General features: G+C 48.0%; 1 protein-coding gene across 1 annotated transcript; it reads right to left on the bottom strand.

The window, feature by feature from the left end:
- Positions 1–4109: 4109 nt before the first annotated feature.
- Positions 4110–26221, bottom strand: LOC122228025 (peptidoglycan recognition protein 4-like). Its single transcript, XM_042952862.1, has 9 exons — positions 26077–26221; positions 25794–25865; positions 14302–14390; positions 13296–13510; positions 11773–11891; positions 10378–10530; positions 8644–8842; positions 5336–5454; positions 4110–4288 (listed from the first exon to the last, which is right to left on the bottom strand). Exons 1-9 carry the CDS (start codon positions 26219–26221, stop codon positions 4110–4112), a joined length of 1290 nt encoding a protein of 429 aa, XP_042808796.1.
- Positions 26222–27795: the final 1574 nt, after the last annotated feature.

The following is a 27795-nucleotide window of genomic DNA, read 5'->3' as shown; positions in this document are numbered from 1 at the left end:
GCACAGAAGACTCCAAGAGTGGCAAGGGAACTTTGATGGTGAAGAATGTCTTTCCCCAACTCTCACTGATGGGGACGGGGCACTGGAAGGTGGGAGCAATGAATGGCCTGGAAAGAAGATGGAACCAGCCTGTGAGAAATCACAGGGCTGCACCAGTGGGTAGTTTCAGTCAGTGTGAAGACATGGGGATTTTCCAGTCTGAGAAATATCTCAAGCCCAGCTGAGGGAAGAGCAGCCGCCCTCCCAGGCTGGGAATGCTGCCTGTGTTCACTCAGCCCTGCCCCGGTGTGGCTCCTGCCCTTCCTTTCTTGCGCAGACAAAAAGGTGTCCTCAGTGTGCTCCTGGATATCCTGAGCCCTGACAGGTGAGGCACAGCCTGGAGAGTCAGGGCTGGGAGAGAGATTGCGGCGGGGGGGGGGGGGGGGGGGGGTGGGGCGGGCAGTGACGAGCCACCAAGAGGCCCAGGTAAAGTTCATGGGCACTTGGGGGAGGAAAATGTGATTTCTGGTCTGAAGAGGCAAGAAGCCTTCTGGAAGAACTAGCCTGGATAAGTGTCTTAAAAGCTGGTGGAATTGCAGTAGTCAAGAGCAGGGAAGGGAAAGCGTGGGCAAAGGCTCCAAGATGGGCAAACCCAAGAAGCAAGCCCATACCTTGACCACTTGGGCTCATTCTATGGGAAAAGGTAACTTGGAGTAAGATTGTAGAAAGCCCTGGTTGCTGTGCTTGCTGAGTTGTTTACATTACCCTGTCAGAAAGGAGGGACCATAAAATGATTTTGACCCGAGTTATGAAAGAAATGGTGCCATGCTCCTTCCTTTCTTTAACTCACAGAGTGAACTTGGAACAGGTCTTCTGGCCCTCTTGGATTCAGTTTTTAATAACATGTGGGGCATTAGCCAGATTAGTATTTTGTTCTGGAATCAAAGAAAACTTTATTTGGCTTTTTGTCCCCCAAGCTTACAGTTGTTGAAAACAACTGACAAGATGACCTTTAGAGTCCCTCACAACCTGACAGCCAGGAACTGTGAAAAAGGTGTCCCTCCTTCACCATGGGCTCCTTCAGACCTGCCAAGACCTGTGCTCAGCAAACTTCAGGCCAGCCTGCTCTCCTAGGGAGTGCCAGACTCCCAGGGGCTGCCTCAGCTGGTGCCTGCACAGGCACATCCTTCCTGTTGCAAATAGGACTAATAGATACTGAAGGAAAGAGAAAGTTCTTCTCTACCCTGAAGGTCTTCGCTGGACGAACAATTGCATTTACAGGACACAGATTAACAGTAGGAAAAAAACCAAAGTTTTATTAAATGTGCACAGAGGCCCAGGAATGAAATTAAGACCAAAGAAGTGACCAGGCAGGCAGTTTTTATACTTTTCAGACAAATAGACAATAAGTCTGTGAGGTATTGACAGGACAAAGAAAACAACACTGGGAGGCTTCAATTCATAAGGGATTTTAAACAGATTTTGGGCTGGGGTAGTAAATTAGTAAAAAGTAACAAGGGTTGTTATACAGCCTCCTCTTTTCTAAATTTCCCACCTCTGGTGATAAGGATGTCTCTTTCCCTCCTGCATCCCTTTTCACATGGGATATGTATTCCTTCTCTCGGGGGGCGGAGGAGGGTTTGAGTGTCCTTCTTGCACAGACTGTCTCTGAAGTGACTTTTTAAATGTTTATTTATTTTTGAGAGAGAGAGAGAGAGAGAGAGAGAGAGAGAGAGAGAGAGAGAGAGCACACAAGTGGGGGAAGGGCAGGTAAACAGGGAAACAGAGGATCCCAAGCAGGCTCCATGCTGACAGCAGAGAGCCCAATGCAGGACGTCAAACAGGCGAACCTGGAGATCATGACCTGAGCGGAAATCGGCCGCTTAAGGGACTAAGCCACCCAGGCACCCTGACGGGACTTTCAGTTAAAATAATCGGTATGCCCAAGAGGCACACTTTGGGGCAGCCTGCTCTTGACCCCTACACAAGCTATTGCCTGGTGCAAAATCACAGCAATAACAAGAATAACCATAGCTCCACAAACTTTAATGGAAACATTATCACATGCCAACCATGAGGTCTAAGACATTAACACATTTTAATTCACTTAATCCTCACAGCAATCTTCTGAGGTGGCAAGGGGCACTATGAACCCCGCTTTACATGATTGAGGGGAGTTGGGAAGAATTTTTCTATACTGAGGACTCAGAAGGGCCAACTGCACAGAATGGGCTGCCTCAGAATTTGCCTTTAAAAAAGCATTTGACAGTTGAGTGCTCTGCTTTTACTCAGATTGTGTGGGTGAGACCAATAAAAGTCAATAATATGGAGGAGACAGTAATCCAGACCACACAGTTTTGTTGATTTGAGGAGGCCTTGATGAGTGCTGGGGGAGATGGGGAAGTCAACAGTCCTGTTCACAGCCTGCCTGGGGTAGGGTGTAGGGGAGGCCAATGAGACTCTGAGGCCTGGGGATCAGGTTTGAATCAAAGGCACAAGACCCTTCCTCAGTCAAAGGGAGGATTGTAAGAAAAGTCAAGAAATTTGAAGGATAATTTTTATTGTGAGACTATTTCTTAGCATCTTATATCCACTTTATTGGGTCCTCCCTGTGTGAAGGCTGGGAAACTCATCCTCAATGTTTTCAGAGATAGAGAACCATTATGTTCCTCTGGGAAGTTGTGCCCCCAAGGAAGGAGCCTCTAGAAGAGAGAGCCCAGGGGGTTCTCCTGGAGCTACCTCTGATGGCTGGGTAAGTCAGGAAGGGGCACTGGGCCTACTTGACACTTCAGATAAATAATTCCTTCCTCTGCTTACATGCCAGGTGGCCTGAGGACAAATGACAAAAGGACAGCAAATCCAGTAAGATCACAGACAGTCTCTGAAAAGAAAAAAGACTGTAAAAATGAGAGATTGTTAAAACCTGCCTTATTGAAGAGATGTAAAACACTCTAAGGGCAAGGACACAGTACAAAGGTGGGGGGTGCAGAAGTCCCTATTTCTGGCTACTTCTATTTATCCCTCCCCTTCTTCTTCCTGTCCGCCCTCCCCCCCACCCCCCGCCTTGTTTCCAGATCAGGAGAAACAAGATCCAGCTGATATACTTCCAGTGAACAGCAAAATACTGTCTCCCCCAACTGAAAGTATCTGGCTTCCCTCTGGGCAGCAGGAGACCGGGCCAGAAGGGCTGCAGAGTGCCGTGCTCTGGGTCCCCGCTGAGTCCCAAGGCCAGTGGGCACAGCTGGGCAAGGGAAGGCTGCAGGCACAGGTGGCTTGTGTGGACACAGCCCAGTTGGACCTGGAGGAGTACCGTCTCTGCCCTCGGGGAACTTGGGGAGGACAGGACACAGGAGCCTAGAGGCACATCAACCATTACAGACAAGTGACCAGAGCTGGCTCTGAACCTCAGACTGGGAGGGGCAAGAACAGAGAGAAAATGGCAGGATGGGGGACAGTCCCAGAAGGTGTCCCCAAAGAGAGGGGGTGGTGGAACAGACTGGAAAGGGAAGCAGGGACTCGACCCACATATTTGTTTATTCATCCACATCTCCAACAAATATCTGTAGCACACACAAGACTCCAGATTCTGCTGAGGAACCAAGGACATGGGGGCAAATAAACCTGGAAACCCTCACAATCCAGTGGAGAGAACAACCACACCTGTAAGCAATGAGCCCTGAAATAAGGGCTGCATCCACATGGGGACAAGTGGCTGTGTGAGCAGAGAGGGGTTTTGGGCCTTGACCTGGGTCCTGTGTGAGGCTTGGGGGCTGCTGGGCAGATGGCAGGGGAAGTACATGGGGAAGAGGGGCAGCCAGAGAGGGAACTAGAAGCCAAACAAGGATCAGCCCATCTTCCCACCTGGCTTAGGAGCTGGGTGCCCAGGGGAGGGGAAGATGAGGAGTGAGGAAGGTGGGGCTCACTCAAAGGGCTGGTAATGCCCAGCTCCAGGGTTTGGGGCCACTGGGGGGTGGTGCTAGCAGGAGAGAATCATCCTAACCTGAGAAAGGAGGGGCAGGATGGGGCTGACATGGAGGGGACACAAGGTGTTGAGTCAGGATGGAGGGTGAGAACAGGGGAGGCCCAGCAGCCAGGTGGGACAAGCAGTCTCAGAAGGAGCAGGGGTTCCTTCAGTGTTTGAAATGAGGCCAAGTCTTAATGATGTTGTACAAAGCTTCCCCAGGAGACAGTGTATTGACAATATCACTGTGCCCCACCAGCAGGTAGTTGGGAGTTAAATACCCCTTGTCCACTGCACACTGGATCAGGTTCTGGGCTGCCTCCAGGGCTGCAGCATTGGGTGGGGTACCTGCAAAACAGAGTTATCCATCTGTTCTAGGATTCCAGGGCACCCTGCCTAAGGAAGGACCCATTCCAGAATCACCCCTAACCCACCCCTACCACCAAGCTAATATATTCCACTATTGCCACCCTATAGACAGAAAACCAAGTCAAGACTCAGATTTCTCAGCACCAAAGTTCTTCCCAAATGAAAATAGCAGAGTCTGGGATAAAACATACAATTATTTGGGGATGTAAAGAGCCTTTGTCTGCTGTAAATATGTCTGCCTGATAGTTCCCTACTGGGGGAATTTAGCCTCCCATAGGATATTTGGCACTGTGTAGAGACATTTTTTGGTTGTCACAGCTAGGCAAGGGGTATTACAAGCATCTGGTGGCAGAAGCCAGGGATGCTGCTAAATGTCCTACAATGTACAGGGCAGCCCCTATACAAAGAATTACCTGATCCAAGATGTCAATAGTGCTGAAGCTGAGAAACCTTGCTTTGGCCACAGATATGCTTCCTGCACCTTCACATGCTCAGCCCCATCTGCAGGTACCTTCCTGGGTCACCCCTCGCCCCACTCAATGTCCATTTTAGTATCAGCCTGAACCAGCCCCAAGTGGCAAAGTCTCCTCTTCCCAGAGGTTCAGCAAAAGGCCTTTGAGTCTAAACAAACTCTGGTCAAGAGCTGGGAGCAATGACAATTCTCAGTGTACACTTTGGATGCAGAGACAGGGGCTCATTCAGGGCTGTGTCAAATAAGGCAAGGGTCCCTACATTGGTGCCATCATAAAAAACTTGGCAAAACATATGCACAAAGATATTTTCCCCTTGTCTTGTCAGAAGAGAGAGGCATTTGGTTGGATGTGTGTGGGCATTATGCCTGGGGGATGGGGGTCATTCCTGGTCACGCTTAGCTTTGTCAAACATCAAATCAGAAGCTTGGTAAGTCCAGGATATGCAGGCTCTCAGTGATGCCTGAGTTTGATGCTGTTGTTGTCCACGTGAGACACACTCTTTCAGACACCATACCATGAAAGGTCATTGTCACTGCCCAAAGCATCCACTTACCCAAGAAGGTCCCCATGAAGGCAATGCCCAGGGCAATGTCATTGTAGCCAGGAGCACGGGAGCCTTGGACATTCCAGCCCACTCCTTCATAAATGACACCATCCTGCCCCACAAGGAAGCTAAAGGACCATGACAGGAGAAGGAAATCAGCATGACAGGCACTCTGCGATTGTTTCATTTATTCATCCATTCACTCATTCATTCAATCACTCATGCCTTTACTTAGCAGACACTGATTAGTCATTAAATTCTAAGCACTGAGTTACAAAAAAGACAGTCTTTGCCAGAGGTGTGCTGGTAAACCAGCTCTCATCAGAAAGGGGGAAGGGCAGGAAGCCCTGGTTTATGCCCTTTATTGATTTCTGTGGTGTAAAACTCCCACCATGGCTGATTTTAATCCACCAGTGATTTAACAAAGGTTCACAAAATTCCTGGATCTCCCAGGAATCCCCTCTCATGAGCCCATCCAGGTCTAGCACACTGCTGCTTCCCCAAGGAGCTCACAGACTAGGGAGAAAAGAGTGACAGCTGCCATCCCTGCAACCTGGCTTTCCTCATACCTTGCCAGTGTTTCCCTGGTGATCTGTGGCCACCTTACCACTAAAGACAAAATACACTTCTCCAGCCCTACCTTGCTGATCCCTCTGTATCCTCAAACATTCTCTCCCCTTTACTTCCATCGCACCCTACTCTCCCAGTTGTCTTCTGTGGCTGTCCCTCATTCCTCTGCACCTTGTCTCCCTGTGTCCTTTCCTTAAATGTGGGGTACCTCAAGATGCTGCCCAGGACAAACCCATCTACCTTCTTGAAGATAACTTCAACTGCCATTGAGCAAAATTCATGTGTCCACAGCTGTGCCACCTTCTTCCCCACCAGTTCCCCTTTCCAGGCTCCCCATCTTAGTGAAAGGCACCACCTCCTGTCCTTCCATTGGTCCCAGCCAGGAATATGAGTATAAGCCCACCGCTTCATCCCTCAGTAACCATGGATTGTCCATGGCATCTTGCAACCACTGTCCCTGATCAACCCTGGCATCCTCATCACTAACATTACACTAATCTCCACTGACCTCTTAGATCTGTCTGCTTCTCCCCATGACAGCCTCATCACCACCCTGGTCTTGCTTGAATTGATCTCACCACCTGCAGATTTGTCCTTTTCTGTTCCATTCCTGAAGCTGTGAATGATCTTCCTGATACAAATCTTATCTCAAACCTGCTTTTATGCCCTTGGCACACAGTGGGCACACACTCCCCAGCTTAAGTGAGAAGATCCCTCATAATATGCCCCCTTGTTTGCCTCCTTACCTTCCACCATCCCTCTCTTTGGCATCTGTTTTTGTCATTATTATTATTTTAAAAATTTTAAATGTTTACTTATTTTTGAGAGAGCGAGAACGCAAGCTGGGGAGGGGCAGAGAAAGGGGGAAAGAGGATGGAAGTAGGCTGTGCACTGACAGCAGCAAGCCTGATGCAGGGCTCTAACTCACAAACTGCAAGATCGGGACCTGAGCCAAAGTTGGACACTCAACTGATTGAACCACCGAGGCATCCCAGCATCTATTTTTATTATGATAAACTTCCCTCAGCTTCTCAAAGACACCATTATCAGGCTGGCATCCAGGACTTTCCACAGAGGTCCTTTCTCTCTGCCCAAAACACTCTTCCCCCTCCTCCGATGAGCTCACTCATTTCTTAGATCCCAGTTGATATGTCATCTCTTGAGTAGTGCTTTCTTCACACCCAATTCCCCCACAAGCTACCAAGAGGTAAAAATGTCTCCTGTTTACACTCTGCACCCTCTATCATAACACTTAATGTACTCTATTAGGCTTTATTCATTTAATTATCTTTCTCCTTCAGCAGTTTTAGCTCCATCAAGGCAAGAACCATATCTGTGCTACATCTGCTAGTGTCCCCAGAGTGTAGCCTCATGCCACAAAGAGTAGGCACTCAGTGTTCTCAGTGAATTAATTTACAGCAAGTGGGTATTTACTCCTGACTACAGATCACCTCAGGGTGAGAAAATGGCAGTGCCATGAAAGTTATGGCACAAGGTATACAATAAAGGTCAAAGTCAAGGGACAGGAAACTGGCTGCTGAAACCTGAATGGGAAAAGGGAAAGGTCCTCTCTCAGCACCCATCACTTTCCAGGTTAGGTTCAAAACATAGAGTCAATATTCAGGTATCTATTATGATCAAAGAGAACAATCCTGTGAATAATCCTGCACTGCATGATCTAGAAAAGCACTTGACAAGTCTTAACAGATGAAAGGTGTTGGAGGAAGCTTTCTCCTATTTTGAAAGGGTTGTAACTATAACAGGATGGAGAGAGGAGAGGCCATCACCCCAAAATCACATACTAAGTAATGGTAAATCCAGCTAAGGAAGGGCCATTGCACACAGCTATGCTTCTTGCACCCTGCACAGAGTGCCTGGCCAGGAGGCAAGGAAGGACTAAAATCCAGCTCCACTAGCTAATCCATAAAGTCTCTAGAGGAATGGCCTCCTTGATTAATGTGTACAAATATGCTATCTAGGCTAGTGCTATCTATGCTAGTCCTTCCTGAGACTTAACATTCAGTGTGATTGTTTCTGATGGATATGAGATGGTGTCTAACTTACCTGTGAACTTGGAAAGCATGCTGCAAGAAGTTTCTATTCTCCCATTAGGTCAGTGTGCTTTTTATTAAAGGATTACAGATCTTGGCATTAGAGCAATCAGAGGATATTATCTGGTGCCTCCCCCTGCCTTCAGACAGGAAGATATCCTCTATAGGCTTCACAATCTTGCATGTGTATGACTTCTAATATCTTGCCAGCAGTCTTGACCTCCATCATATCTATATACAATCTTTAAAAATGACACATTTTGAGGGGCACCTGGGTGACTCAGTTGGTAAGGCATCTGACTTTATTTCAGCTCAGGTCATGATCTCATGGTTCATGGGATCCAGCCTCTTGACGGGCACTGCTGACAGTGGAAAGCCTGCATGGGATTCTCTCTCCCTCTCTCTCTGCCCTTCCTGCACTTGCACTCATGCTCGCTCACTCTCTCTAAAAACATATAAATAAACTTAAAAAAAAATAGATACATTTTGAGAACATTTTCAAGGAGAATGACCACCCCATTAGCTATATCCTAAGTAAGGCTCACCTAGGGTTGTGTGAAAAATCAACATGGTCATAGATGGAGCACCTTTCATATGGCAGGCACTCAGTAAACATTACTTTCCTTTCTCTCCCATTCGAAGGTTCAGAGTCTGCTCCGAGGTAAAAGAAGCCCATATATCCTCAGGTCCACTTACTTATACCCAACGTCACATGAATTCAATCTGTCTATGAAGAAGGACTGGATATCTTGGACCAGCAGGTGGCACTCATCAGACATGATGCAGGTTCTCCCAGCGGTGTGGAAAATGACAACATACTTAGCTGGGAGGTTCATCTTGGGACAGTGCGTCTTCCTGGCCTCCCATGCAGATCGAGGGACAATGTTGGAGCAAGCTGGGGAGGGGAGCCAGAAAACATCAACGTGTGGACTCATGCCCACTCATGCCAACCACCTCAATACTGAACATCCCCATGCCATCTGGGCATCCTGACCTAACTCTGACTGTGGAATTCAGGAAAGCCCACCTGGTAGTGGGGTATATCTGCATGGTAGGATTGGATTCAAAAGGCAGGAATCATAGACATGGGATCTAACCTTAAAATAGAACCCAGAGGAGTGTGTGAATGTTGATCCTAAGGGTACATGGATACTCATTCCCAAGAACAAAGGGTACTTATTTATCTATATGATTGTCTTGTGTATATGTGGATGTACATGCATAACAGGGTCTTTTGGACAAATCAGTTGAATTTTCATCTGAAAGCATGTCTTTGAGACTCACTTGTAATCCCTAAAACTCTGTCAGTGTAAGCAATTATTAATATTAGCAGATGGCTAATCCAAAGACAGAGATCAGATTTACTCAGAGCTTTCACATAATAGAGCTAATTATCTTTAAAACTTTATTAAGTCCAGGAAAAGGCCAAAAGTGGTTATTAACTACACTGTCAGTTTTGGGTTTCTTTGAAAGAGAGAGTGAGAGAGAGAGGGCTAGAGCACACCCTTGCACAGCATGAGCAGGGAAGGGACAGAGGGAGGGAGACGGAGGGAGGGAAAGAGAATCTTAAGCAGGGTCCACGCCCAGCGCAGAGCCTGATGGGGACTCAATCTCATGACCATGAGATCATGACCTCAGCCTAAATCAAGAGTCAGATGCTTAACCAAATGAGCCACATAGGTGCCCTTATTTATTTTTTTTTTTGAAGTAAACTCTACTACCAACATGGTGCTGGAACTCATGACCCCAAGATCCAGAGTCACGTGCTCTACCAGCCAGTTGCCCCTTAACTATACTGGTTTTGATGTTGTAATTTGTTAAACCCCAAATCTACCTTTTATCTAGTGTTTATTACCTGAATTACACTAACCCCTTCCTGTGAAGTCAGTATAGGTGGTGACTTAAGCACTTCAATCAATCAATGTTGTTCAGGTTCTTATATTCATAAAGATGCACATTTGTGCTTTTGTGCTTGTCTGTGTTAGATGCCTATCCCTCTCCATGTTTTCTTCCTCCACAGTACTTTTCACCTTATAACATATCAAATATTTTACTTGCTTATTTGCTTATTGTCTTTTTCTACTCTCTAGGTTGAAACTTTATACGGTTACTGCTTATGTGTTTTATTCCATGATATCTCTTCAGTGACTAATTGTTGACTGACTCAAGAAATTAGTACGCATATATTATACCAGGCTAATGCCATAGCTCTATCATTCTCAGAGTCTGAGGTATAAAGGGGTGACCTGGAGAGCCCGTCTCAAATTTTACCAGCCCCAAAGTTTCAGAGTTGGATGACCAGTTGCCTATCAGAAGGGATCCAATGAGAGCTTGGCTAAAAAAGTCACTCTCAATGGCATTTGGAAGTTATAAGGGCATGGGGTGGGTGGGTAGGTTTAAAGGGAGGCCCAGTAGGGTTGAAAGTCTTACCTTTCTTAGGACTTGCCTTCTGCAGAGGGGCCAGGCAGTTTTCACCTTTCACAAGAAGTGGCTGAACATACACGGAGGACAGGTGGCCCTTCAGGATTGCATAGGAGATCAGACCCTGCATGGCTGACAGGGCAGCAGGGCTAGGACCGTGGCCTGAAAGAGAGCCATCTGTGGTAACCTGGGTCTGGCCTGAGTCTCAGGGTATTGTGGAAGAAGGATGAGAGGCCCTGCCAGCCCCTACATAGCTGTTGGAGGGGAACTGGCTCATCCCCCAGGTTGGAAAGCCTAAAAGTCAAGGATCTACCTGGTCTAGGATGAAGACCTTTCCCAGTGACCTGATAAGACTTCATTTATTGCTCTTTCTCCGTGGAAGAGCTGGAAGGCAGCACTATGCTCTGGAGTGCTCAGCTGGCCGGGCCAGGGTTTCCCATTGGCAGGCACCCTTCCAGGCATGTGCCAGCCTCTTTACCTGCATTAACTTCTTTGATCCTCACCACAAACCTCTGAGGTGGATGCTATTATTAGCCCCATATTTACAGAGAGGAACTTGAGGCTCCAAAAAGTAATGTGCTCAAGACCCCAGAGGAAACAGAGTGACACCGAGATAGCAATGAGTGGTCACAAAAACAAACCAAGCTGAACACACAGTCCTCTGGCATGCTGGAAACCACCCTGAAATTAGAAAAGAAAAGTGTGGCCTTGCCTTCTGATTCTTCTTCTTGGGTCACTTCCTCTCTGGAGCTCAGGTTGTACTCTGTATAACAGCAACCAGGAAACTTGTCTGGATTTTCTCACAGAGTATTGGGAGGGGACAGTGAGAAACTAGCTGAGCAAGAATTTTAATAGTAAGAGTGCACAAACTCAGTGGAATGGTCCTGGAGCATGTATGCTAGGACATGGGCTGGGGGAATGGGCAGCAGTAAGAATAAAAGAAAGTGGAAGGGACTCAGGGATTGGAGGCCTCAGAGTGGTTTTAAAAATTATACAGAAAATCTTGGGGTAAGAGAGATGGGAGGAGGAGGTTCCTGGCAAGAAATGGGAAACAGGGCCTGGCACTGAAGAAGGGTGAGAGCCAGAGAGGAAGATGTGAGTCACTGGTAGAAGAGAGCAGAAGCCCACATTCCTCCATGATGAGTGCATAATGGTGACAAGGCTGCAGAGAGAACTCTGGACAGCACCTCCACTGTGAGACTGTCAGAGGGAAAGGAGCCAACTCAGAGACTGAGAAGGAAACCAGAGCAGGAGGAAGAGAACTAATACCATTCATTCATGGAAGCCAAAGGAGAGGGGAACTCCAGGAGAGTGGATCATTGGGGAAGTAGGAGGTCGAAGAGTCAGTGCGGAAACAAAGAAGTGGGTAACTCTTTGGAGAAGGGCAGCTGGAATGACCATTACCTTCCTTGGTGCCAAAGAAAGCAAAGCCCAGGGAGATGTGGTTGTAGCCCTGGGTGTGCATGCCTTGGATGTTCCAGCCAACACCTTCATATACTCTGCCATCGTCTCCAACCAGGAAGCTGTGAAGCAGGGAGATACAGGCTGAGTGGCTGGCACCGTGGTGTATCCCACAAGAGGAACCACTTACCAACCTCCAAAGGGAGAAGTGCTCAAGCTGTGCTCACTACAGGGAATTTGCATGGACTTGTCCCAGACAATGGATAGTCCAAGTCATTTATATTCCCTTAGAATTCAGAAGCTACCCCCACACTGCCTACCTTCTTTGCTCAAATGCCTAGGTTTTATGTAAATCATCCTACACACTCAGGAGGAGGAGAGGTCCTGGTGCCATCACAGTAACTAACACAGACTCAATTACACTGTGAGATTCTTCTCAGCCTCAAACATGGCTTTCCTTCCTCTAAAATGCATGCTACCTGTGTCATCTCCACGTAAGCTGCTCATGTGATTTCTCTTACATAGATCTATCTTACGTAAATTTCTCAGGAAGTAGCTCCTCAGAAAAGCACATGGACACAGGCAGTTTATTTGATAAGGGGTCCCAGAAGCCAGAGTGAGGGAACAAGGAGAGCAAGTCAGAAGCAAGAAACCCAACAAAGCATGTGCAATGCAATTGGGCTGGCTTCACAATGGCCACCTGGGGCTTAGAATCATTACCCACTCCCCACCACTCACCACCCACCACCAGACAGGGTGAACTTCCAAGGAACTGAGTACATGGACCTAAGATTGTCCCTGAGAAGGGCCAGGGGCTGAGGGAGTTATCTACAACCCCTGCCTGCCAGGGGGTATTAACTCCCTTTCACCATCAGAGATGATGAAAGTCTGAAGTGGAAAAGCAGAGAGATGCAGAGGGTACTGGAAGTGAGAAGCCATTACCATGCATAGGGACTGTCCATAACTGGGTGAGGTCAGAGATAAGCCAAGGGCACGTGGTCCTGGACACTAAAAGGGTCCACTGGAGTGGCCACTAGGGTAAGAGATGTCTCACAAAGTGGGAGCCCCCTGAATGTGGTGAAGTGGGACATGCAGCAGGCAAAGAGCCAGTTTTGAGCCAGTCTGGGCTCCACAATTTTGCAGTTGTGTGGCTCTGAGCAAATCAGACAGCGTCCTTGCCTCAGTCCCCTCACCTGGACCATGGGGATAGTAATGCATGCCTGACCAACCTTGGTGGAGCAAATGAATTCATGCACACAGTAGTCATTTGTAACTGTCAATGTGTTATGTGAACTAGGTTTGGGGGGGCATATACGTATAGTTATTACTTAACCTTCCTTGCTTTCTTTTAGATCTCACAGAAAATTCAAAAGGATTTGGAATTTTGTAGGGGTTTAATATTTTACTCATTATCAACCCAATATAACCTCAACCTGGTAAGTGGAGAGCAGAGATGAGTAAGGCCAAGAGAAGTGTCATAAGCAGTATCATTGATCACGTACTCTCACATATCCCTTGTCCCTTACTTGTAGGCCACATCACACCAGCTGTTGTTGTGCACATGATGGTCCCAGAGTTCCCACAGCCTCTGACTACACGCAGTCCGGTTGTGACACTCCAGTCCAGGGACATGGTGCGTGACAAAGAAATCCACAGGCCTGGTCAGTGGAGTGCTGCAGCCAACAGCTTCTGCCCCCCACTCCTTGTGAGAGACCACTGTGGAGACATCAGTGGGGTAACCACAAGGGTGAGGAGGTTATCACTCGGCGCATCCTGCTCCATCACTGCCTCACTAACCCCCTGGGCCATGGGTGCCATTCTGGGCTGAGTCTGCTTCTTGAGGGTAGAAGAGTCCTGGGAGGAGGCCTTCAGCAGGCAGGCACACCCTCTGCTTCTTACCTCCACATCCCTTCCGCTGTTCCCATTGCAGAGTATGCACCTGTCCAGAGAAGCCTGGATGCTCTGCTCCCTCATACAGGGCATCCCTACCTGGGACAGACTCCACCCTGCAGCTCCTGCCCTGCTCTGCTCTAGGACCTCTGCTTTCAGGAAGCAGCTCCTTCCCACTGCTTCCCCAGGGAAGGCCTGAGAGGCCCATCTGGGCAGCACTAATGCCCCCAGTGCACACTATGTTCACTGACAGTTTGCTCTGTGGCTCTGTGTCCTTTGTCCTGTTCTGAGTGCTTCCTGAAGGAACTACATCTCCTCCTCAGCCTAGGGACTCTCTCAAGGTATGGCCTGACTCTCCCTTTCAGTCCGACGACTCCCTGAGGGCAGGGTGTGGTCTCCACCCTCAGGCGAGGGGGCCCTTAGTGAAGAGGATGAATCTCCCTGTCCTGGTTTCTGCCCTCTCCCAATAACACCCGGACCCCCAAGGCCTGTGGCATCCTAGCAGGTGGTTTGCTCCGTCCACTGTCTCAGCCCCATGCATTCTCATGCCAGCCACAAGGGGCAGTGCAGACCTCAGAAGCACTGGTCACAGCAGATACCCAGCTATCCTTAAGCCTCCTCACCATTGAGACCAAGTCTTCCTTTATCAATAAGCTGAGAGATGTTGCCAAACAGATCCTGAAGGCCCTCTGATATGCGTTTGGCTTGTGTTTCATTCCAGGAGAAAGCACCTGCAGAGAAACATTCCATTTTGCATCAGTCCTCAGAGAACCCTAGTACTAGCCATCTCAGTGACAGACTCAGGCCAGATCACTGAGGCCCTTCCAGGAGACCCCATTATGCTGGCAGAAGGACTACCTCCAGTAGCAACATGTGCATGCTTTTCTCCAACACCAACTCCAGGGAATATCCCAGAACATAGTTAAATAGCCAAGAGCAGGAAGTTGGAAATATATCCGTTTCTCATGAGCTACATCTATACACACAATTGGGGGAAAAATGCAACCTGGAAATAAATGTGTCCAAGCATCTCAAAAGGACAAGGTCCTCTTTTGTATGGATTTTACTGAATAGAAACAATGGGAAGATGATATGGAGAAGGGATTAGAATTACTTGCACAAATCAAGTCTGTTCTTCCAGGGCTGATTTGGGGGCATGTGCTGTGCCCAAGCTCCTGTGTGTGGAACTGACATCCCTATCTCCGAGGACTTTCTCTTATTGACAAAAGCATAAACCCCTGATTGACTCTGATTGACATAGAAATCATACAGACAGAATCATTGCTCCCGTTGTGCAAGTGCAAAGTCCTTCATGTGCATTATCTCATTTAATCCTCAAAAACTTTTGGAAATCATAACATTATCTCAGTTTCAGCTGGGAAAATTAAGGTTTAAAGGACTGAATAGTTTGCTTAAAATCATTGCTGGAGGCAGGTCAAGGATTTGAAATAGGTTTACAGAGTCCAAATTCTGTGTTCTAAATGCAAAGTTATTCTTTCTCCCTAAGGAGAAAGCACATTCTCTGCTGTGAGATTAGATGATCCTTCTTAGTTACCCACTGTTCCAGTAAAAGAAAACTCACTCCAGCTCCCAAGACCCAGCAAGACAGGAAGCCACAGCAGCATCCTCATGTGGTCCCAGGACACGGATGAGAAAGTGTGGACCTTGGCCCTGGGAGAGACACTGACAGTTAACCCAACTGTGCTTTACTCCTCAAACAGGGCACCCATCCCAATGCATGGAACCTCTGTCTGCTTCCCTGCCAAACTATGGGCTTCCTGTGGGCCAGTGCCTGAGTGGGACTCTCAGGGTCCCCAGCGATATCAGGTGCTCCTTGGATGGGTAAACACCCTCATCCTGTTTTCCTGGGCAACTAGATTTCATTGAGTAGCTACTATGTACAAAGCCAGTATGGACACTCACACAAGCAACCTTATTTAATCCTTATACTAACTGTGCAATGTAGGATTGTTAACCCCCATTCTTATAGAAAAGAGTTGCAAGCTCCAGCAATAAGAGAACTCAGAAATCCAAACACATATGGATGGGTCTTGTGCAGAGAATTCCTTCCCAGTTGGGAATGGTGTGAGGGTGAGGGAGGGCACAAGAGGGTACTGACAAGAGTCAGCAGGGGGTCCCCTGTTCTGGGGCAGAGGAGATATGGTCTTAACACTCCATGTGGTACAGTCCTCTTCCAAGGGAGAGGCTTCTCAACAAGAAACACACTCACACCCACACTCAGAAATACCTGTGGGTCCCGTGCTGTCCCAGTTCCACAGGTCAGGGTGCAGGCAGTTCCCCTTTCATTGGCTGGCAGTTCCTTCCTTCAGACTTGGCTTCTGGCCCTGCCCTCCTTCTCCAGCTGCCACCTCCCAGGCCTTTAGGATGCCTTTCACCAGAAGGCACTCCCTCCCTGGTAAGGGAGCACCTGGGCTCTGGCTCTCTGGAGAGAAGAAGAACACCTGGATTCCTAACAGAAGGTAGAGAGGGGGCAGAGTTCTGAGGCTCCCCACAGGTTCTGTCCACCCAGAGTAACTGGAAGAGACCAGACTCAGGCTGAAAGCAAGGCCTCACCCTGTGAATAAGCCCAGGTACCGCCTCCCTGGGAAAGGGCATGATTGCCCAAGTCTCCCTGAGCTGCTTCCTCATCCCCAGGCTTTGGGAAGCCCAGTCAACCCAATATCTGGGAATTCTTGGAATGCCCCAAATCCAGGGGTCAAACTTCGCCACCCCAAGATATGCCTCTTTGGCATATTGGTTATTCCAAGCTGGTTATTTTTTAAGGAAATACACAAGAACCACGAGAAGTTCTGAAAACCAAGAAGGCACCCTTTTGTAAGAGACACATGAATAGGGGAAATCTCCACTTGTAAGGGTGTCTCCTTCAGCACCAGGATGCAGGTATGACTGTCAATCTCCAGAAGCTGCTATCACTGGAGAAAGCAATAATTTATATATGCTTAACTTTGCCCTTGTTTGCTGTGCTTTTCCTGGGGACCTCCCACAACTGACTTCCTGTCCCCAACATCTTTTGTCTTTAGCTAATGATGGTATTTAAGGTGATGGCTTTGGCTATTTCAGGGAGTTACTCAGTTTTCCTGGGGCTCTGGGGCTCTGCCATATATCTATATCTATATCTATATCTATATCTATATCTATATCTATATCTATATCTATATCATCTATATATCTATCTCTATATATATATGAAGTATACAATTTCTTTCTTTTTTTAATGTTTATTCACTTTTTGAGAGACAGAGTGTGAGCAGGGCAGGGGGCAGAGAGAGAGGGAGACACAGAATCTGAAGCAGGCTCCAGGCTCTGAGCTGTCAGCACAGAGCCTGACGCAGGGGTTGAACTCACAGACTACGAGATCACGACCTGAGCTGAAGTCGGACACTCAACCGATTGAGCCACCCAGGCGCCCTGGAAGTATACAATTTCTTAAGATCTCCTTGATTTTCTCCTGTTAATCTGTCTCATGTCAATTTAATTTTTAGTCCATCTAAAGAACTTTGAAAGGCAGAGGAAAACTGTTTTCATCCCCAACAAGACAAGACCTGTTCCAGGAGTGTCAAGGCTGTGGATGGGGGCCACTGACCAATACCCCACCCTGCCCTACCCTCCTTCCACCAGGGCCACATGCACAGATAGGATGGAGGCAGAGGAACAGGAAGGTACATTCCAGAAGGCAGCACATAATGCGCTATCATCACTAGTACTTATTTTGGCTTGTGCACCCACCACCCCCACCAAGAACGCCTGGCCCCTCACCCACTCCAAGCTCACTTCCCATGAGGTGAGTATCTCCACAAAGACCTGCACAGTTCTCACCTCCCAAGGGGTAGCCTCCTGAGACTGCATAAAGGACGCTTCTGAGGGAATGCCCCAAATCCAGACAGGTGGCCCTTAGTGGGGCTGCAGTCTTGCCCTCAGGCCTGTGGGATCCAGAAAAGCCCCCTCAAGGAGGGGGGCACAAATGAGCCACTTCCAAATTCTGTTCTCCTCATTTAACCAACAAGACCCAGGGCCGGGGAGAAAGGCCCCAGGAGCAGTGTGAAGGAGAGCAGGAGGTTGCTTTAGCTATAGGGGCCCCATCAGTTTCCCAAACTTTGCTGACTTCTGTTTCTCCTTGCCTCTCCAATCCCCGCCTTGACTAGTAATAAAGTTCTTGCAATGAGAAGCTCACCTCTGGCTCATCTAGTTTCACAGTTGAGGAGACTGGTCCCCTTCTACAGGTGGGCCCTGCGAACTTCAGGGATGGGATTGGAATCCTGGGTGGTGAAGGAGGGATGGGAATACTAGGCAGTGGCTGCCCAGAGGTAGCAAATAGCACTCAGGCAGCAAATTCTTAAGGCTAAGGGGCCCATTCTATATGATGGCATCAGGAGGGAGGAAGAATGTGGGCTGTCCCTCTCTGGTTCTGTGCACTTAGGACTAAATGCTAAGGTTCTGAATGACCCAGGTCCAGTCATCCTCCACAGCCACACTCACCTCTCTTGGCCAGAGCAGCTCCTTTTCCTGAATGTTCTCTCAACATGGTTGTCTCAGGGAAAAGTGCTTGTGTGACTGCATGGTGGGCTGAATGAGCCACACCACTTTTTTTCATGTAGCACCATTTCAAGTATATTAAAAGAACAATTAGCAGCCAAACCACGGAGGAGTATCTCAAATGAAGAGTGTACCTTTTACTTCAAGGAAAACAACCAATGAGATTTGTTAGCAATAATGAAATTGGAGCTTTCAAACAAAGTTAGAATTTTGGAAAATTTGTGTTGGCTACCATGAGCTTGAAAATCTCCCAATACTTTAAGACTTTTCTGATAAGACCAGTGATTACATTAATTTATCTGATTTATATATGTACATATTAAATCCTGAAATGTGTCAGCATTTGGAAGGTGTGGATAACTCAGTGAATCAATATTTTTCAATGACCAATATTTGAACTTACAAAATGATGCCTTTTATTCAAAAGACCCATTCAAATTTCACAATAGACAATGGATTTTAATGTAACAGAATACAAAGGACTCATCGATAAGGTTTCAGATTCTACATTGCAACTAACATTAAGAAACCTCTACTTGTTAAGTTTTGGTGTCTTATCAAAGAAGAATATCCGCACTGATTTTTAAAGACTATTAATATATTCCTCCCTTCCTAACTACTCATCTGTGTGAGGCTGGATTTTCTTCATATCTTCAACCAAAACAACGTAGAAAACACATCAAATGCAGAAATGGATATGAGAATCCAGGGGTCTTCTTTCACCTATGCATTAAAGAGGTATACAAAAATGTAAACAATGATATCACCCATTTGCTTTAAAAAATAGTATTTTTCAGAGTCGCCTGGGTGGTTTAGTCGGTTAGGCGTACGACTTCGGCTCAGGTCATGACCTCACAGTCTGTGAGTTTGAGCCCTGCGTCCGGCTCTGTGCTGACAGCTTGGATCCTGGAGCCTGCTTCAGATTCTGTGTCTGCCTCTCTCTCTCTGACTCTACCCTGTTCAAGCTCTGTCTCTCTCTGTCTCAAAAATAAATAAACGTTAAAAAAAATTTTTTTTAAATAGTATTTTTCATTTAAAAAATGTGTTAATATGGGTTTACTACTACTTTAAGTGAATCAGTATTTTAACTTTAAAATTTCTAATATTATACATATTAATACACATAACCCGCATAAACAAAAGCTCTGTGGTGTCAATTTTTTTTAGTGTAAAAGGGTTTTGAGAGCCAAAAGTATAAGAATTGGGATCCAAGGAACGTCATGGGCTGTCCTGTAGCTGGTAGGCCACAAGGGGGCAGCATGCTGCCCAGTAATAATCCACAGGGGTCTCCCCACATCCCTGTCCACTGCACCTCCCACTTCTTTTCTTTCCTTCTCTTCACTCTCCTGGGAGGCACAACCTCTCAATTACAGGAAGTAATCTCCTAAGCGTGGGTTTCATCAAAACCAAGGCAGGCACATATAATTCTGCAAATGTTTACCAGATGTCTCAAATGCAAAGCTTATCAACCAGGACTGGGTAAACATGAGAACCCCTTCTCTGGAGGAGTTAATAATCTAGTGAGGGATGCTGAGTCATAGGATCACTGCCTAGGGTGATAAGGGATACGCCTAATCTCAAGGGATAATCTGCATAAACGAGCATATTTTTCCTGAAGGCAAAGCTGGAAGATACTGGACTGTATTTCCAGAGCAGTACAGGTCAGCTAGGCAGTGATTTTTCCAATAAGAGTCCCTTGGGTTTTCTAATTCAGAAGAGTACTTGACCTGATCAGGCAACAAATCCAAATAGCTGACTGTTGTCAATTTGCAGCTGCTGCCTCAGGGTGATTTTCAGGGAGTGACTTGGGGACTGTGAACTGAAATCCAGGGCCCAAGGCACTCCCTACCTTGCAAGCCCTCTGAGATGTCTTGCAAGCAGATGAGCTCCGGATGAAGCCCGCAGGCTGAGGCTGAAATCACACATTTCCCATTCTTGGTTGGCTTTCATCCATTTTGTGTTCACGGCAAGTCTCCCCCAGTTGGGGTGCATGGGCCCCCTAGTGGGAAGGAACTAACCAGCTGTGCCCCCACTGCAGCACCCTCAGGCCTCCAGTGGAGGCTTCATGGTGCGAGGACCTAGGGTTTGCTCACCATGTGGCCAGAGCAGGGCCTGTCACCAGGTAGGCACCCATAAATGCTCCATGAAGGATACAGTCTGCCATGGGGCCTCAGGTGGAGTACTAAGAGCTCTACTGCAGACTCTTAAGTCCTAAAGGAACCCTGGAATGGGGTCGGGTGAAAAGTCTTTCAAATTGGCTGTTCTTAACAACTGTTCTAGCAGCTGTTTAGAACCAGGTAAAAATTCTATAGATATCTAGAGGGCCTCACCTGGAAAGACAGTGGGTTTCCTACTCCACCCATGGGAGTGCAGCAGCCTCAGTCTGAGTGTGCTGGTGGCAAGGAGAGGAGTAAATGGGAAAGTTGAAAAGGAGAAAGAAGGTGAGGGTAGGCAACCATGAGTAGGAGGGAGAGGGAGAGAGCAAGGGAGGGAAAGAAAGGGACAGAGAAAAGGCAGAGTGAAGGAGGGAGGGAAGGAGGAGAGAAAGAGGGAGGAAGGAAGGCAGAGAGGGAGAGATTGGTTCAATTCTAGCTGCTACTAATCTCAAGTGCTGAGACTCAATTATAGCACTGAAGATCATGGGGGGACGCAGTGGTCATGGAAGAGCTGGTGTGGGGTTTGGAACTTTGGTAGCTTGGATTTGAATTCAAATTATAACAGAGAAAGAGCTCCCTGTGCAGGTGTGTGTGGTGCTGCCTTTTGGGCTTGGTGGCTTCCCCTTTCTGCCTGAGGAGCAGGAGGGTGAGGTAGTGTCATGAGCACACTAATAAGGCACACACAGAGAACTGTGTCTTTCCACAGTGTCAGCTTTATTCGATCATAAAGCAAAGTTAATCACAACTATAAAGCACTTTCAGGGTTCCAAATTCAGTTTCACCACGTGATTAAACTTGGCTTCTTACCCAGCACACAGAGCAGAACATAAGACAAACCACACAACAAACAGGGTAATAGAAGTTGTAGAAGTCAGTCTGTGGGCACGCAGTCCTTCTGGCCTTGGTCCAGTCCAGGAAAGCTCGTGGCACTTATTGCTTATTTTGTTCAAGCAGTGAAGGATCTCAGTTCTGTTTGAGGATCAATTGGGCAAAGCCTTCGGTGGCAGCTGCCTTTTAGAAGTGGTCCAACATAGAGAGGTCATGTCTGAAGAGTTTGACAGTTTGCTGCAAAAATCCTCCCCTTTTTAAAGGGATTTAATCAGTCTTGGCCCCCTCCTGTTTCTAAGTATTGTCAGTTCTGAGGTGTCAGCTGATGCTAGTCCTGGCAGTACCTCCCAGCTGCATTATTTTTAACTGCTTGCTTTATTGCTTGACCCAGGCCCCTGCTTGAATGAGCTCTCTACAGGTGGAATGAGGCACAGCTTTCAGGGGCACCCATGGCCTGGAGTCAGCAGCCACCCCAGTCCCCTTCCCTTTTCTGACTTCTCACTTCTGGGCCATTCCCAGGTCGGGGGGAGGGCAGAAACCCTCCCTGTAGGGGCCTCAAGGGGTCTTTTGGTCCTTGCCTTTTGAGGTGGTTGCAAAGAACAAGGACTCCTGCTGGTCTCTAATTCCCTGGCCAGGCTGTGTGTGATTATCCAAGACCCCGGGCTGAGGTGGCCCAAAATAGGCAACCTCCTGTCACTGTTCATCTCTGACCCAAATATCCACGGGTGGCCTGTGGCAGGTGTAGGCTTCCACATCCAGCCCAAATATATTTTAGAATTGAAGTTGAGCAAAAGTAGTGTGGAAAGGAATAAATAAAATTATCTCTATTTGTGGAAGGCATCCTCCTATCTAAAGAAAAATCCCAAGTACTTCACAAACAAAAATACTAGAGTCAATAAACTAATTCTGTAAAGTTGCAGAGGACAAGATAGACAAAATTCGGTTGTGTTTCTCTACACTAACAAAGACCAATCTGAAAAGGAAATTAAGAAAACAACTGCACTTATAATAGCACCCAAAACAATAAAATATCTACAAATGAACTGATTCAAGGAGGCAAAAACCTTTACAGTGAAAACTATAGAACACTGCTGTAAGAGATTAGAGAAAACTAAAGAAACAGTAAGACATCCTGTGTTCATGGATTAGATTTTATAGAGTGAGGGGGGCAATACTAACCAAAGGGGTCTGCAGATTCAAAACAAGTCCTATGAAATGTTCTTCTTCTGCATTTTCTGTTGCTGTCAACCCCTTGCAGTACATTTCTCTTCAGGCATTGTGGCTTTCATCACTTAACAGGAGATTGGGTCTTTTTCACATTTTCCATTTACCTGTTGAACATTCTGAACTGATGGAATGCAGTTATAAGAAACACCTTAGTGTCTTCCTCTGGTGATTCTCCCATCTGTGTCAGCTTTGGGTCATTTTCAGATGACTGAACTGTCTCCTCATTAAGGGTCATTTCTCCTGCTGCTTTGCATACCTCAAAATCTTGGATGGAATGGCCAGTGTGAATATTACCTTGTTTGGTTGCTGGATATTTTTTTGTGTTTTCTTTAATTTTGAGCTTTGCTCAGGGATGCATTTATTTACTTGGAAAGTTTGATCATTTCTGGTATTGCTTTAATGATTTGTTCAGTGGTCCTGAGCAGTGCTCAGCAGAGGGCTAATTAGGAGTTCCCGGCCTTGTGGCAAGACCTCCCTGAGCTCTGCCCGGTGAGTTAGGAGGGTTACTTTTTTCAGTGTATCTGTTGGCAACAGGCTGTATTTCCAGTGCTGAGGTACAGGCTCTGTTCCCTCTAACGCTTTCACAAGATTGCCCCCTGACTTGCTGGAGTTGCCTCCCATGGAGGCACAGAGCAGGACTGTGCTGCATACTTAGGGCTCCCCAACAGCTCTTGCTAATTGACCTTCCACAGCTCTGCCCTCCCCTTACATTGTCCTGTGGACTCTCGGCTCAGTGTCCTCAACTCCACATAGTCCACTGGCCTCTTCAGTTTCCCCTCCCTGCACCTTGCTTGGAAACTGTCTCGAGGCAGCACACATGTTGTGTAGGGCTTGGCTCACCTGTGTGTTTCCAAGTGTGGAATTGCTGTCCTCTTTTGCCTGATGCCCAGCATCTTGGAAATCTGCATTTTGCATATCTTGTGTGGTTTTGTTTTATTGTTTCAGACAAGAGAGTAAATCCAGTTCCTGTGAGTCCATAATGGTGTGGCTCCCCTAAGTGAAAACCAAGGTTGGAAAACATCAATGTAAATTCTCAATAGAGACTTTTACAGAGTGAAAGCCAGAGCCCCAGTGAAAACAAAGCCAGAAAACCCTTAAAACATATATTTACAAATCAAGGCAGCATTGTAAGGACAGGTTTTGCTTAAGCCCTAGAGCAAGCACAGGGCCCACCACCTTCTGTCCCAGAGCTGACGGTGAAAACCCATCCTGTGTGCGCGTGGCCATGCCTCTTTAGAGGTGTGTCAATCTCATTGAATCTATTCTCCTGAAAGTCTTTTAAGGAAGGCCCAACACGAATGCAGTAGCCTGATAGGAAGTCTGGGTTTTGTCTTGAGATTTTTGGGGGGATTGTTGTACAGGTAACACCCAACCCCAACTAACTTCTCTTCCCTGCGAAGAGGAAGACACACAACAACTTCACCAAAGTTACACTTTCTTTCCTCTTAAAGGTGGATCTGTTTTCCTTGCTGTCAAAAAATAATAAAGCACAAAACACATTCAACAACTTTACAGCACAAAATTTGATCTCCAACTCTTTGACAACCAAAGAACAGCACAAACCCAGCACACTTCTGTCACAAAACACACAACCAAGTGAGGAAATAACTAGCACAACAAAACGCAACGGAGAAGCCCAGCCTTGGAAAAACTAACTACTACTTTCGGTCTTAATATTTTTCCTGACTGGCTAGCATAACCTTAATTTCCTCCCACCACCATAGCTTCACATGCCTGACACTGCACACACGGTCACTTGCATCCTCGCACCCCAAAACCCACTCCTGTCTCAACCATCCTAACCCCCCCCACACGTCTTCCTAAAACAATCCATGCAACAGCTCTGGGACTTCCACTGCCCCGCCCAGAACCGCCTGATTTACATAAGGCCAGGCCCCGATCAGGACTCAACAGGCCTCTCCTCCTCCCCCCCCCCCCCCCCCCCCCCCCCCCCCGCAACGTCCGTCTCCTATCTTTTCCCTCCCAAAACTAGCGCGGGATGATTCCGCGTGGAATTGGGAAGATCTCCAGGCCATTTCCAAAGCAGCGTCGTCGACTGCGCCAGGAGGAAAATGAGGCCCGGACTATGCGTTACCCACACTCTAGATGGGCCCTTGAGCGTGGAGACAAAGCCTGACCAGCAACCTCCCATGCGTCCTGCACTCAGCACTCCGGGGAGACCACTGCACTGTGGGGATTCGGCGCCTGGAGCCCCCTGGGACCTAACCCTAACCCTGGCCAGGGCTCTGGCCCTACGGTGGCCCACCATGGATGTCCGAAAGAAAGAACGGATGGGGGCCAGTGATCAAGGAAGATCTCCCCGTGGAAGCCACATTTTCGCTATGACATTTCCACCCCGGGATGGAGCTGTAGGAGGGGATCCTGAGACGTGCTTCAGCCTGCCCACCCGCCAAACGTTTGGCTCCTTTCTTTCAAACCTACAACTGACTCGCACCTGCGCATGGGCCACCCAACCAGCTAGCCCCCCCTCCCCAGAAATAAATAAGCAAAAACGCAAAATCTCCTTTACCAAGACCAGGGAAAAACTAACTCGAATCATTTAAATACACTCCAAACTGCATCAGGAACGTTACTCTAAGTTATCTTGCACATAAACCACAAGAAAAACTAAGAATGAACCACAAACTACAAATAAAAAAGGAACAAGTAAACGAAATATACAAAATAAGGGCCATTTTGGTGATTATTCACAAGTATCTCTGAGATGCTGGGGCAAAACTCTTAAACTAAAAGGACAAGCAAAACAAAGATACAGCAAAACACCAAAACGCGTTTGATGTTTTAAACACCAGCTACCTCGAGAGAGCACAAGCGCAGCTCAACTGCGCATACTTGAGGAAAATCACAGGATCAGTAGGTCCTCGGCGGAACACACATGCCTCACTCTGGAAAAAAGTACGTTCCGACGATGATCTCTCTCGCCAGATTAGCGTGACTTGCTTTCACGCCGCCCCAATGCAGCCTCACACTGTACACACACGGCCACTTGCCTCCCCGCACCCCAGAACCCTCTGCACCCACTCCTGTCTCAACCATCCTAACCCGACACACACGTCTTCTTCAGGCAATCCAAGCAACAGCTCTGGAATTTCCACAGCCCGTGGAATTCTACCGCCGAGAACCGCGCCCACCGCTGCCTCATCTCATAAGGCCTCCCCGGTTCATGCCGCAAACGGCCTCCTCTCGCTCACCCCGCCCCGCCACCCGCCCCACACACCCGGTCTCCCTGCCCCCAGCTCCCCTCCCACCTCGGATTTCAGGTCCGACGCTTCTCCTCCTCTTCCCGCCTCCCCCCTCCTCTCCTTGCGGGTCTCCTCCGTCTTCTCCCCTCCGCACTGATTTGCTTACCGCTCGTCTTCCCTCTCGCTCCGCCCGTCGGGGCGCCCACGCGGCGGCCAACCCCCGGCCGGCTGCGCCCGCCTGAGAGTGACACGCAGGAGGACGTCCCCCAGCCGGAGAAGCGCCCACACATCTCTGTGTCTCTCTCTGCTCAGAGCCTGGTTTCAAGGAGACACAGTGCGATGGCTCCACCTGAGGGGCTCAGCCCCCAAGCCAGTCCCCCCACCCCCCGGCCTGGACACCCGCGCTGGGGGACCGAAAGTCAGGAAGCTCTGCGCGCTCGAACCCGCACCTGCCCGCTGGATCCCGCCGGCTGAGAACAGCCGCGTGCCTGCTTCTGCACAGGCGCGTTCGCAGGCGCGGCCGCGGCGCCCCCTCGTGGCCGCCTTGGAGGAGGCGCACCAGGATCCCCGGGTTGAGGCGAGGGCCTGTCCCATGGAAACCTTCCTTCTGCTCTCTTAGACCCTCCTCCCCCCGCCCCCAGAGTTCACAGCAGGGGTTAGCCAGGCAGGTCTCAGGCGCCCCACTCTGCCTCCGCCTTCCCTTCCTCCATCACTGCGCGCTTCCCCTTGGAGGAGATATCCGCCAGCAAAGTCCGGGAAAAGCCAGGTCTGGTAAAACAAGGCAGCACCTACTCGGAAGAGACTAGTCCTTGGGCAATTTTATGGCCCTGTCCCGCGAGCTCTGGTTTCTGATTTGCCTTTGTCTCGATTGTGCCTTCAGGTGTGTTTGGCTTTTACCAAACTGCTGAAATTAGAAAAGGGCGCCTGGCTGGCTCAGTTGGGCTAAGTGTTGGGCTCTTGTTTTCGGCTCAGGTCATGATCTCACGGTTTTGTGAGTTCGAGTCCCGCATCTGGCTCTATACTGATAGTGTGGAGCCTGCTTGGGATTCTCTGTCTCCGTCTCTCTCTGCCCCTTCTCCACTCGTGCTGTCTCTGTTTCTCTCAAAAATAAATAAGAAATTTTAAACTTAGAAAAATTAAAAACGAAAAGATTTGGGGGTAGGGGGCATCCAACATTAGTTGTCACCTGAGTTGATAGTGTGGTGGTTGGCAGAATGATGCCCCTTGTCTAGGAGGTCCCCAGTCTAATACCAGGATCTGTGAATATGTTACATCATACAGCAAGAGGGACTCGGCAGAGGTGCTTATGTGAAGGACCTTGAGATAGGGAGATCGTCCTGGATTATCTGGGCGGCCCCCGGGGGGGGGGGTGCTTAAAACTGGAGGAGGCAGAAAAGGAGGTCTCTACCTGCTGTTGCTACTGCTGAAAATGGACGAAGGGGCCCCCAGCCAGGAATGCAAAGGGCCTGTAAAAGCTGGAAAAGGCAAAGAGACAGATTGTCCCTTAGAGGCTCCAGAAGGGAGGCAGCCTGGTTGACACCTTGATTTTAGTCTCATAAAATTCTTGTTGGACTCCTACCCATAGAACTGTAAGATAATAAATGTGTGTCCTTTTTGTTTAATTTTAATTTCAATTAGTTAACATTAGATAATACTAGAATCTGGCATACAGTATAGTGACCCAACACTTCCATGCAACACCTGATGCTCATCATGACAGGTGCACTCCTTCATCCCCATCACCTATTTAACACACCCCCCCACCAACCATCCCTCTGGTAACCATCAGAGTGTGCTCTATAGGTAACAGTCTGGCTTTTTCCCCCCACTTTATTTATTTTGAGAAAGAGCAGGAGTGGGGAAGGGGCAGAGAGAGAGGGAGAGAGAGAATCCTAATCATACTCTGCACTGTCAACACGGAGCCAGACTCGGGGCTTGATGCCAAGAACTGTGACATCATGACCTGAGTGGAAATCAAGAGTCAGACACTTAAGCAACTGAGCCACCCAGGCACCCCAAGAGTCTGGTTTTTTTTTGTTTGCCTGTTTGTTTGTTTGTTTGTTTTTTTTACCATTTGCTCCCTTATTTTGTTTCTTAAATTCCACATATGAGCAAAATCATGTGGTATTTGTCTTTCTCTGACTCACTTATTTTGCATAGAATAATAA

The sequence above is a fragment of the Panthera leo genome, chromosome A1 (assembly GCF_018350215.1).
Source record: "Panthera leo isolate Ple1 chromosome A1, P.leo_Ple1_pat1.1, whole genome shotgun sequence".
Lineage (NCBI taxonomy): Eukaryota > Metazoa > Chordata > Mammalia > Carnivora > Felidae > Panthera > Panthera leo.
This window is presented reverse-complemented; position numbering and strand designations above follow the sequence as displayed.